Source organism: Pollachius pollachius (genome assembly GCF_949987615.1).
Source record: "Pollachius pollachius genome assembly, chromosome: 3".
NCBI classification, from domain to species: Eukaryota; Metazoa; Chordata; class Actinopteri; order Gadiformes; family Gadidae; genus Pollachius; species Pollachius pollachius.
Genome location: NC_136936.1, coordinates 17,894,117 through 17,907,887, shown reverse-complemented (window position 1 = coordinate 17,907,887; position 13,771 = coordinate 17,894,117). Strand labels below are relative to the sequence as shown.

At 44.1% G+C, this 13,771-nt stretch overlaps 1 protein-coding gene across 1 annotated transcript in view; it reads left to right on the top strand.

The window, feature by feature from the left end:
• lsamp (limbic system associated membrane protein) overlaps positions 1–13,771 on the top strand; it is a 134,626-nt gene that overhangs the window by 107,143 nt on the left and 13,712 nt on the right. Inside the window, exon 5 of the mRNA XM_079732104.1 lies at positions 13,009–13,140. Coding sequence (XP_079588230.1) covers positions 13,009–13,140 — 132 coding nt within the window. The remainder of the gene's footprint in view (positions 1–13,008; positions 13,141–13,771) is intronic.

The following is a 13,771-nucleotide window of genomic DNA, read 5'->3' as shown; positions in this document are numbered from 1 at the left end:
GAGCTAAACTCAAGTGAGGTTTGAAATGCCACAGTGAAGTGAGCCACCCATCGCAACCAGAGAGGCAGGCACAGGGATAACTTGTAGTAGTACAACTAGTCGCTATGTGACTTTTATTGTGAGGGAGCTTATTCTGGAAGCCAGTAGAAGGAGTTGCCTTTTTTACAAAAAATAAGAGAAAAGATTGAGATAGATTTACTGTGCTACGTAAAGAATATCTGCAAAAACAATGAGAAACAACCCTGTGTCTTTTTTGGGTTGTTTGTGAAAAGAATATGTTAGCATAAAGTAGTGTATGTATTTATAGATGTGCGATAGATATGTAGTGTCCTTGTTTGTGTTTGTGTGTGTGTGCTTGTTTACATACAATATGCATACAGTAAATACACACACATACACACACAAACATACACACTAATACACACACAAACATACACAGTAGATACGCTTTGCTATTGCTTCAGAGAATAGCACTGTGCATAACAATAGTGTTAAAGTGAACAGAAGCATATCCAGAGAAGGACTTGCAAGATATAATGAATGGGGAGATGCTATCCAGCAGTTTCTGTAAATACTCCACTTCATCATTTCATGTTTTTCATGTTTCATTGTTGAGATGTGTCATTTGTATTTTCGTCCAGAACAGAGAACCGTATTTCCTCTGAAGGCGAGCATTCATCTTCACGTAGCTTTCTCCTGCCTTTCCATCACATAACTTGACTTCAATTTAGTAAAAAATCTCCAAATAGGAAAGGACCATTAAAAGGTCTTCAAGCCTGAGAAGCAACAAGCCAAAGCAACAGGGCTGAACAGATCATCCTTTGTGTTGCCGTTGTCCACTTAGTACAGTTTCTTTGTTTTAATGAGAAAGAAAAGAGAAACTTTCTTAGTTCACTAACCCAAAAATATTATACGGTTGTTTGTTTGTGTGTGTGTGTGTGTGTGTGTGTGTGTGTGTGTGTGTGTGTGTGTGTGTGTGTGTGTGTGTGTGTGTGTGTGTGGACAAATCTTTTTATAAAATGACTGGTTTTATATTCAATTAAAATAAACATCTGCCAGTCAAATTTGCAATGAAACAAGACAAACGGTCCGCCAATGCTTATTGGTTTATTTATCGCAGTTGTAAACAAACCTTGAGCATTTTTATAATAGGAAAAGCTAATGCTAATGTAGCTTCACAGTCTTAAACGATATCACAATAATCCCGCCCCTCTACATGTTATCTTAAAATAATTATAATTATAATAATCAATTCAACATTTCAAAGACGCTGTACTATAGAAAGCTTAATAAATAAGAACAATGATATGCATATATTTTATATTTATATTGGTATATTGGTTATATAACACATATATATATGCCTACACAAATATATATATATTTATATATGTATTTTTACACAGATTGACAGCACAACAGAGGAGGCGGTCTGTGGAGCTTCCTCACAGGTGGTTTGGAAGGGAGTGTCTGATAAACTTGAAGGGATCTGTGATCATGGAATAGATAGTGTTACAGTGGTGCTACCATGATGAGACCTGCCCGTCTCCCCTCAAAGGCAATCTGCGGTTTGTCACCTATGGCACGACGTTCCATCCATTACATCGTCTCAACAGACTCATAGTGTGGCATTGTATGGGTGCCTGGGTTTTTATCGTCTGGCGTGACTAAATGTCATAGTCAATCTCTCCCAGGGGATATAGAGATATATAGATTTATTTATATATATGTGGACGATAGTAGCAAGCAATAAATAATTTCATGTAAATGAGGCCAATAAAGCCATAAAAGGCCAAGCTATAACAAACCGAGCTGACAAACACAAGCACTAAAAAGCAACTAGCTGCTCTGATGTACCAGCCCCCGAAAGTCGACAGAATTCATGCCGTTAACAATCTGTCGACTCCGGGAAAGTGTTGCGTTGTAAAATTTCCTCTGCGGCACCCCTTTTTCTCAGGGGTCAAAGCGAAAATAAATAGTGAATTACTTATTTTTTGAAAAATCAATAACACCGAAAGTGTTCAACAACAACACCAAAACAAAAACCCCTTAATGACTTGAGTGACAGATGAGGCGTCGGAAACAGTTGGAGAGTGTTGAGACTCTGTCTAAATTGCCGTACCTTTGTTTATGGCGGCGTTGTTAATGGCAGCCTTCCTCAAGGTGTCCACAATGATTATGGCTTTTTTCTCCCCCTGTGGGGTCCACAGATGAGATGCTCTGCTTCCTCCGCTCTCCTCACTAGCATTATTATTCTACTTGCCGTTGTTATTGCCGCCGCTGATGCCCACCGGGAGTGAAATTAGATTTTAATTGCTCTGTTTGGGTCTGCCCAATAACCGAGGGCATGTAGAGGATGGTAATTTGATAGGTGCGTGCAGAAGAAAGAGAAGAAACAAACCCAAGCAAAAATACATCGGCCAACGTGTGAGTTATTCACTCTGAAAATGAAATGATATACCACGATGTCCGTGGCGAAAGGGAAGGCATCCTATATTTATATTCTTGGAGTTTGAACTCAACAAACTCTTGATCCAGCATCCATCATCTTGGGCACCATGGTGGATATTGACCTGACGAGAGGTTTGCTGAAACTTCAGATCAATAGGAGAGGGGGAGGTAGGGAGGGAGGGAGGAAGAGAGAGAGAGAGAGAGAGAGAGAGAGAGTGAAAGAGAGAGAGAGAGAATAGAAAGTCGAGATCAAGAGAATGGGAGAGAGAAAGAGAAAAAGAGAGGCATAGTGTTTGTAAGGATATGCAGTCTGCAGGATGTGCAGATAGGTTAATGTTTGTGGGGTCAGGTGCAGTATGCCTGTCACATGCATTTCTGTCGGCGCAGTTAGCACACACCTGCGACCCGCGGGTTACTCTCCTGCCTTTGAGGTCAGACCAGGCAGACGAGGGGTGGACCGCTGCCTCCCTCTACAGGCGTGTCAGGACCGGATGATAGATTTTGAAATGAGGGTCAAGCCGATTACTCTTCTTTTGATGCCTCCGGGAACACCGAAATAGAAATTAGACAAAGTATGAAAATTGCATGACCCCCCCCCCTCTTAGACACAGCCTCTCCCTCCCAGCCCGTCTCCCTCGGGGCATCAGCCAGACCAGCGCAGAAGAGAAACAGGAGCAGCAGACAGAAGTCATCCTCGCCTCAGGGATGAAAGGGAACAGGTGGGATGGGCTAAACGAAAGGAAGACAGAAAGGAGGACAAATGGTGCTTTGGTATGCAAATGGCTCGGTTTCATTAGATGTGCAATCACTCTTATCCTTAGCTGTTGTAGCGCCGGTCATTAATTAATGTTCAATTATCCGTTCGGGGGTGCGTGGGACTCCCCCGGGGTAATGGGACTTGTCAGGTCCGAGCCGACGGGCCGCGGCCGACTCTCGCGGGAACCGCAGCTCCTCCTGACCGTGACCACAAACATCTGGGCCCTCTGGAGAGGCTGCTGCCGCTGCTGCAGCTAAAGTAGGCCGGCCAGGCCCCCCGACAGGCTGGTAGCTGGGGTCCCATGTGCACCGCCGCTCGCCCATTCATCCAGCCCAGCCCCTCCCCCCCCCCCCCCCAACCCCCTCTGCAGGTGTCATGTCCCTGGCCTCCACTGGGCAAAGGCTCGGCAGCGGTCGCTCGGAGGGCTAATGGGGGTAGAATGTGGATGACCTGCAGCTGTTAACATGCTTCCTCTTTTGTTTTCCCCTTCGAAGGGTAAAATAAGATGGAGATGTTTCCCCTTCAATGGCGGTTTTAATAATTGATTTAACACACTGTTGTTTTGGAATTGTAGAGCCGTGGAATGGCCGACGGCCTGTTCGTTCACATGAAGCGCTTTAAACCTTCACTGCGGGCTATAAATCTGGGGGTAGCCGCTTTAATGGCACTGGGGACAACAGTGCACCAGGTGACATTGGGCCAAACCCTGTTATTTGGACAGCCGCCCACCCACCGAGGCCTTGGGATTTAATCTGAGTGGGAAGCCATAACATAGAGAGGCCAGGGTTGGAGGGACGGGATAAGCGCGTGAGGGGGGGTAAGATGGTTGTTGGGGGCGCGGGGGGGGAGGGCGGGGCTGTTAGAGGGACGAAAGTGAACACTATGTTCTCCTACACCACTCTTGCAGTGATATCGCTGCTCGATCACGTCTCGGCCCAGACAGGTCTCTCCCTCTCGCTCCTTGTCCCTGTCCCCGTCCCTCTCCCTGGTGCTCTCCCCCCGCCCTTGTCCATCGACCCAGTGTGTATCCCGGTCCCTTTCCGCTCTCGCTCTCGCTCGCCCTCCTATCACTCCCTGCAGCACAGTGTGACAGCAGCCACTTTACTGTCCTGCGCCTCATCTCTCACTGTCTCGGGGAGATGGAGCTCAGTGTCAAACACCCACACCCCCACACACACACACACACTCACACACAAACACGCACACACACACACGCGCACACACACACACAGACAAGCCCGCGCACTGAGGCACGGGTCTGTGTGTCCATAGGGATGCCACAGTGCATTGGAGTGGGCGGTTGAGATGCATGTGGACTCCGCTCACGCCCACTGGCCTCTGTTGGGTGACACAGAAAGAGAGAGTGACTGACAGGGTTGCTGATTGTCCGAGTTACGTGTGACAGCTCCTTGTAAGCTCCACATTCTTGCTTTGTGTGTGTTTGCACATATGTGTGTCTGAGTGTGTGTGTGTGTGCGTGTGCTTGCATGTGTGTGCTTGTGCACCTGTGTGCGCGCGTCACCGCCTGCGCGCACGCTGGCAGGTGTTGGCTTCTTACGTGCGAGTTTATGTGTAATAACTTCATCATCGGCCCATTGGGGGATTGCAGGACAGCTGTTCCTCCGCCTCTTGACTGGCCCCGGATCTGTTTCCTGTCATCATTGAATTGTTTGTTTGCGTGCGGCGCCATCAGCAGCTGGCCCTGGATCCGTGCGCTCACAGCCACTACACAGAGCACCCTGTGCACAGCTTGGCACCGTGTTCGCCTGACGTCATTACATCCACTCACTGCTGGGCTGGCAAACGCAGCGGCAACCTTTTTTTTTGAGGTTGCCAGTCTCCAGAGCCTCAGCACTTTTTTTTACAGCCAATAGGCACTTTCTTTTTTATTTTAAGTACACAACGATACTGCATAACCCACCCTGCACCTGTGGCTGGAGCGCGTTGGGGCTCAAAAGCTGTGGACAAAGGGACCTCTGTCCACCAACGAAGGACACTCCTCATAATCCCGTATTACACTTGCATTCAAGATGCTAAGAAGATTCTAATGAGGTATTCATAAATATGTTTTAACAAGAGAGAGGTTATTTTCTTAAAACTGTTCAATGCAAACTATTTTTACCTAGTGCCATATGAAATTTTCCTCACCCTTGTGATATTGGTCTTAAGATCTTTAAATGTTTTTAAAATATGCCAGAGCACATTAAGTGTCTGCTTGAAAACCTGAACGCAAGAGATCTCTGGTCAGGTGTGCTCATTTGACCTATATATGATACTATGCCCGTTTATCAAACGGTTTGTTCGCTTGATTTCAAAAGTAGATACTTCAAATGATAGTTAGGAACATGTAAAAGCAGCACAGCACCCGATCCAATAAGATACATACAGAACATCAAATGACATGCTCAGAGAATATTACTTCCATAACACCATGCAGTCACACAAAATATTCGGATGGGGCAAAATGAAGGAGGGATGTTATTTGATCCTTCCGGATTCAAAAAAGCAAAATCATCCATCTCCCTGTCACGTTTATATAAGACCTCGCACTGTTTACATCATCACAGATTTAGAGGTTTCATCTCAGCCCCCCGATGTCAAGTGACAGCTTGGTGAGAGCTAAAGGCAAAACTTGCCATCCCATTGGCTACAGCCCTGCTCACCAGCGGGGAGATGGGGTTGATCTGAGTTCTACAGAGAACCCCCCTGAACGAGGAATGAGTGTTACGTCAAACCCGGAAATGTACATAGCTTAATTTGAGCAAGGATAGCCGGCTTAACAGGCCACCTACAGCATGCCTTTGAGACAGAAACCTCCTTCAAGTTCTCAAATCATTGGCAGACTTCCATGTCTCTTTGCGATGGGAGCACATGAGTACACGGTTCCACAACCTGGACAAATACCAGATTGAATCCACTGTGGTAAAGGATTTAGCCTCAGCCTTTGGCCCAGTGGCCAATATTATTTGTGGTCAGGGTTGGCATTTCATTGTTTTTGCTGCAGTTCGGTTGATGGGATTTGTTTCCTTTCTGAATCCTGAAACGGTTTGTCTGAAGCACTTAAATGTTATCATCTTCAATACTATAATAACAATAACTATTGTTGTAATAAGAGATGTTCATTGTGGTCACCTTTTTGTCTGGTTTTGTAACAAGAAAGTATGTACAATTGTGTTCAACAAAGCTGCACTTTCAGCACTGTAAATATTTTTGACATCATCACAACTTTCACATTAGTTGCACACACACACACACACACACATGCTCTCACATTCACACAAGCCATTGCCCGCTCAACCTTCTTCTGCTTTTTCAACATAAAGCCCCTTTCTCCTGTGTTAAAAAAAGAAGCCTATTCAATCCATATTGAATGGAATCATCAATCTTGCTAAGACAGAAGGCTTGAAAAATATGTCAATAATACAACCTTGGATGGAGTTTCTGTCATTAGAAGCTGTTTGGTAATTTCATTCAAAATAAATCCTCTCATAAAGTGACGGTCCAGAAAGTAATTGACAAACAAATAAATGAGGCTGCTACCCACGGTGTTACCCGCAATGTAAACTAGCTAAACGACGCATCCGCCAACCATGGAAACGAGTACAAGGAGAGGCAAGAGGATTGACAGCGCTTGCAAAACAGCCAGCTGTGTCACTTGGTTGTGCGTATCTTTCCTTCGGCTCAAGAAGCGGCAAATAAACAGCCATTTTGTTTTAGCTCCCAGCACCTGTTTTTTTCTGCACGGCTAGCGACAGCAGTGGCGGCTAATGGTTTGTGTCTGGCTGTGAAAGTTCTTCCTTTTTGATCAAGCCACTGGAGCATTACTGAACAAAATAGGAGTTATTCATCAATATCACACTGCCGCTTTTTCCACTTGCCCATTCAAAATCCCAAAATGTACTTGCTGCTATTATTAGAGGGTTAAGTAGTTTCTTCTTGTTTGTAAAGTCGGATGTTTCCCTGTCAGATTGGCAGGTCAATCGTAGATCAATATTTTGAAGGGTGCGTTTGTATTCTAATCATCTTGGCTTGTCATTTTTTGCTGAGCAACCAGAATATAGAGTTCTGAGCACATCATCTGTTAAAAAGAGTGGTGTGTGGTGGATGTAGGCAACCTGCGGTCAACATGAGCCATTAGTATGACAAAGACTCACATAGTGTGTGATCTCATGCCATTTATGTATAATGAAACTCATTTTCTGCACTGGAAAAGTAAACTTTGACAAGATGAGTTGCTTACATTTGTTGATATTGTACTGACCCTTTGTTCAAGTCTCACCTTATCTAAAGAGAAACTTAGACCCGTTATTCTCATGGGCCTTGAATCTCAATGCCCTCACTGACTGTTGAAACCCACATAAAACGCATATGCATTCCTGCCTATACTCCTAGCCACACATTTCTGCCCACAGCAAAAGCTAGTCGAATGGAAAGGATGTGCACCTACAAACACAAGCACACGTGCACGCAAACATATCATACAGTCAGACTTGGCAACAAAAATCGAAAAAGACCAAACAAAATAATTGTTGCAGGATCTTTCATGCTACGCAACTCTGAATTTCCCCCAAATCAACGGTTTAACATAAATTAGCATTTTCCAAAACATGCAATGTTACGCAGCGTGGTAAAGTGACGCCGATGAAAGATGCATGAGGATATTCAAATGAGAATTACCCAGTTGCCAAAAGAAGTTGGCTGGCTGTCTGACTGCCTGCTTGCCTTTCTTTATTTATTTATTTTGGTGGGGGTGCTAAGTCGGTGCTTATATTTACCGCCTCCCATTGCGGTCCTTCCGTCTTGCTGAGTGGTATGCCTGACACAGAAAACTTGTTGACACAAAATTACCCGTACAATGCAAATCTCCACAGAGCAGGCGTGTGAGCAGAATGGGCTGCCTTCCGCCCCCTCGCACTGTTAAATCCCTCACTCAAAACCGCCTGGTGCGTCTCCAAAAGGCAACCGAGGATTCAAAAGTAGACCGTCGGTGTGTTTGAGAAATATAGCAATTAAAATCCATTGTCTTGTGCAGGGTGGGCCTGCATCGGGTGGCTCCTTAAAAAAAAAAGAAGGAAAAGAAACCAAGGGAGGCAGACAGCCAGAATCAGGCGAGGCGACTGGCAAAAGTTTGAGTTTGGAAGAGTTTTTCAGAAAAATGTTTAGCTCATGATGTGTCACTACTTCAGGTGGTGAAAGGATCCAAGAAATATATGGAAATGTACGCCTTGGACACATTAAACATCTCGAGAGCTACAAAACCAACCCAAACTTCCTCCTCCTCTTCATCACAGTCTGGTAGAGGATGAAAATAAGCCTCCCCCCACCCCCTTATCCAACTGCACTACTCATTGACGAGTCCCCCAAATCAAAACCCACTGCCACCGGGGTCAGCATGACCCGATGTGCCCGGTCTGAGGTTGAGACCAACAGACTGGTGCTCCTTTAGTGAATAGGAGATCCCCGAGGGGATTATATTTAAACTCCACATTAAACCAGTGGAGCAGCAGCAGCAGCAGTCACAACACTATAGCAATTACAACAACAACAACAACAGCAACAGCAACAGCAACAGCAACAGCAACAGCAGCAGCAGCAGCAGCAGCAGCAGAAGCATCCGGCAAGGGTTCTCTGATGACACGAGCGTCCCGGGTCTAATGGTGACTGATGACATGGATGTGATGTGCCTACTAGTAGGCAGGGGTGCACAGCTGTGTGCAGCGAGGCAATGAGCATGTGCGCAGACCAGAGGGGAAGTGTGTGACAGTGTTTGAATGCCATGGTGACCGCTCGTCCCCCTAGTTTCCTCCCCAGCCAAAGCCAGCGCCCAGAATGGTATATTGTCATTTTTATTTTGTATTAACTGAGGAGCAGATATAATTATTGAAATATTTGAAAATAATTAAAAAAGGGCTTTTTGATGAATCCTTGATTCTTATTGGTCAACCGCATCATAGCAGCGTTCTATTATGTCTGAATAACAGGCTGCTGCTATGGAAAACTGACCATTGCTTTGGTCACTACTTACAATCTAACAAGTAAGCAATAAAGTATTTTTAAAATCAATACAATCTTTTTTTTTGTTCTACTTTGCATCTTAATATATATTTCTTGAGTAACTAGCCGCGTAATAAACCCCTTTAGGGTTTATTTTGTGACAATGTCTGGCACACTTGACATTATCCCTTACTTATTGGGTAAGGCCAGCCTGATCCCTAAATGACTCGATGACAGCTAGGTTCAGCAGTTGATGGCTTCTGCTTGTTAGGTGAAACAGCTTCAAGACATATATATTTTTAAATATTATAGACCATGCAATCCTTAAGAATGGCACTTTGTTATTTTGCTTAGCTTCCTTAACCCTAATTCCAGCATTGTGGCCGGTTCTCCAATAAGTGTGATTAATTTATTTACAACTCCATTTTATTCTATCTTATGGGCTGCTGCTGCTCCATGCTAATTACATTAGTCTAGCAGGTAATAAAACCGACGTTTTGCTCAATATTCTAATTGTGTTCTTCAGCGTAGCTTGAGGCCACTGACTCGTATCTGGACCTTCCCCCACAAAAAGCAAAAAGGAAAGTTTCAATGCAGAATACAAAGAAGAATGGTTTGTTTGTGTGTGTGTGTGTGTGTGTGTGTGTGTGTGTGTGCGTGTGTGTGTGTGTGTGTGTGTGTGTGTGCGCATACCTGTGCTTTTGAGTCCAACAATACAAAAACATGAGCACATGAGGACGCCCACCGACACACAGACAAACAAACGAATTCCCACATCATCGGCGCCTGTTTCAATTGGTTATTTTCATGTTCTCTCTTTCTCCTCCATCTTAATTCTCTCTCCACTGCAATGGTATGATGGAATGCAATAACTTGTAATTTCAGTGTGTGTGTGTGTGTGTGTGTGTGTGTGTGTGTGTGTGTGTGTGTGTGTGTTCTCTGATATATGCAGACACCCTTTTGTCGCTTTCACACATGTAATATAGATTGACGCGCTATAATTGCCGGAGACGTGCCTCCGACAAATGTGTCGTGGCTACAAATGCATGCACCTGCTTATAACCTCTCTGGGAGCAGATGAAGGAGGTCTCCAACACTTCCTTTTCATAGATCACATGCGACATGCAAGGCAATTTGCACCCATTGAAGACCTCACACCGAATCGCAACAAAGTTATTATAATAAATAATAAAATAAAAACCCTGTGCATTCAAAAATTATTGGTACCTCAAGCGACAAATCACATCCCCTTCATGACTGAGTTGCTCCGTGTATAAGTCTGTGAGAGTGTGGCTCACACCTGTATGTGCACGTGCTTTTATGTGTGTGTGTGTGTGTGTGTGTGTGTCTGTGTGTGTGTGTGTGTGTGTGTGTGTGTGTGTGTTTGATCATGATCGCTTCTGCCTCCGTAACCCCTCGTCGAGCCTCTCTTCCTCTTGTTCTCTCCCTCCTCTTTTTGTCTTCTTCTCCTTTTTTTTTATCGTCTGCCTCCTCCCATCTGCCTTCTTTGTCCCTTCGTCCTTTCTTTTTAATCTCCTCCTTCATATCTCTCTCTCACTTGTGTGTCCCTCCTTTTTTGTTCTACAAACTGTGTCCTGTGCCAAAAACCCAACGGAGCAAGATGAGAATTCTTCAATAGGGATTTCCATGGCAACTGATTCTCAATCAGAGCCCTCTCTGGTTGGGTCATGCAGGCAGTTGGCAGGAGTCTGCAGGAAATGGGTCTGCTTCTGCCTTTGATTGTGATCTCACAGACCGTTCTGTCATCACCAGACAACACCACGGAGCTTCACGATGTTCTAAGGGAGACAGGGAGTCCACTCGTGGATGTTCACCTGAATCACACATTTGGATTGGATGACGATTGGATGAGGCGTGCAGAATCTTTGATAAGAAAACTTTGTTACAAGTCACAAGACTTGTTATAAAAGTTTGGCACAAAAAGTATCTATTCAGGACGATTTAGAATACCATACCTGCAGATTTTCAAAGTGCCCTAGGCAATGTTAAAGATAGCACTGAACATCCTGGCCAGAATGTGTCACCAGAGACTGTTGTTTTTTTCATTCTTACACTGCATAGGATTCATATCCTGAGGTAAAATAACAAAGAAACTCGTGATAAATATGCAAACATATGCAACATGCAAACATAAACACACTCTGATTCCATATAAGGGTTAGCCTGCTGGCTGGCTTGGATGGTTAATTAAGAAAGGTATTGCAGCGTAAACTCTGTGCCGGGGCCTTATTATTGCGTAGGCTTGCAACCCTAGAGACTGGGACACAGTGCTACGATAATACAGACTGCAGTTGGTTTGTTGTGATATTTCGCAGTTGTCTTACAGAGATTCTTTATGGGACATGGCTGGGCTGTGTGTGTGTGTGTGTGTGTGTGCAGTTGCGGTGGTCTGACAACCAAAGCAGAACAGCAAGTTTTTCAACTAACCTCCCATAGTCCCAAGCCCCTGAAGTTGTTGGTTCATTTCCCGTGGCACTGTGCTTCAGCCCGAGCTTAAGGCCCCTCAGTTGGAACACAAGTGAGATCACTGACATTTACTGCAGTGAGAAACTCCACTGCTATTTACCTCTGGCTCCCCTGGGCCCCGGGCTGCACTGCATTAGAAATTAAGGCAGATATATATATATATATATATATATATATATATATATGTGTGTGTGTGTGTGTGTGTGTGTGTGTGTGTGTAAAGTATACATGTAAAGTATACACCGGTATGTGTAAAGTATTTGTGTCAAGTATATATGTATATACTTAACATTTGTATATATACAGTGTATACACAGTATGTTTTATTTATATATATATAAATACATATGTAAAGCATATATACAGTGTGTTTTCTTTATTTACATATATGTGTGTAAAGTATATATGTAAAGTATATATACAGTATGTTTTCTTTTATATGTATATATATATATATATATATATATATATACATATATATATATATACTATATGCAGGTGCCCTCTGAGGCACCTGCTGTCATTCATGGAGGGTTATTGCGTATCCAGAGAAAATAGCTTCAGAGTTGGCTTTATCGAAACACGTTGTCATGTTTTATTACTCTTTAGGAATTCACACACAATCATTTGAAGTGCGTGTAAACACTCCATTGTAAAGGCCAAACCGTAGAAATCCTGAATGCATAAAATGTGTATATTTTTTCTAACACTTAACTTAATTTCACAGACTTGATTTCAACCTCTGCAATAGCCATAGTAAAGATAATTTGTAATGCATAATTGTTGACATTCAACAAAAAGAGAGGCTTTTGTTGAATGTTAATTCCAACATTCAGCTTTCAGCAGAGAAGTGAATCGTTCCCATGAAAATAACCAACCTGTCATTGTGCTGCTGCTTTTACCTTTGGTTCAGTCGTGATTAATATCCCGCCGTGAATGCTGTGGGCGGGGCTGGCCTTTTCTTCTCAGTGACATATCCATAGATCACCACGACGCCATAAACGTTAATAAACGGTCCTTCCAAATCAAATGAGACAATGAGACTGCTCTGTGAATGGCTAATGGGTGCATAATATACAATTAGCTAGCCCTTTTGTCCGTCAGTCTCAAGTTCAGTGTCCCCTGGTTCCAGTCCAGTCCAATCACTCCGCTGCTACTGTTCATCTTGTTAATAAAACAATGGGAGCCATTACCAGACTGAAGTCAAACGTGTAAGGGGGGGTGGGAAAGGCACGGTTCTCTAATCTGCGTCCTTTGTGTTCCTTCCTGTGTTCCTTCCTGTGTTCCTTGGTGTGTTCCTTGGCGTGTCCGCGGGGCAGCTGAGCCGCTGGATGGAGAGGAGTACCTGGACATATCGGGGATCATGCGAAACCAGGCCGGACGCTACGAGTGCAAGGCCAGCAACGACGTGGCCACGCCCGACGTCAAATACGTCAACGTGGTCGTCAACTGTAAGTGTGGCTGGATAGCATTCATCCTCGTATCATTATAGAATAGATAACTCGGTCGTCAACTGTAAGTGTGGCTGGAGGACATCCTCATCCTCATTTCATTACAGAATAGATCTTTCTGTCGTTTACTGTACACATTCCATGGCGTAGCATTTCCCACAATGCACGTCGGTGCAAGATGAGCATGCTTATTTAGTCTGCAATGCCATGTGTGTGTTGCGCTCCCATTGATGGTGTTTGGTTGAAAGGTAATTTAACTCAAAAGGTCAACTGATTTGGGGCTTTCAGTAGAATTTATTGATGTTATGTTATGTTCTTTAAGAGGAGCTCAATTGATCCTAGGACACCGTATACTGTAACTACAGCGGCTCCTCCTAAATGTAATATAACTTCATGTGCAATAGTGATTTCCCGCCAGTGCACTTTTGGGTACATCAGACACTCATAATGCTTTGATTGGCGAGGCCACTTCCAGGCCTAGTAGCGACTAAAGCTAACAATCTCACCCTCTAAAAAAGTCCTCTAATGCACCCTTGAGCCTATAGAAGGAAAAAGGTGCGATAAATATAACCTGTTAGAGATCCGACGGCACGTCTGTGTCTGTGAAGGGCACTCAGGGACCACATTGTCA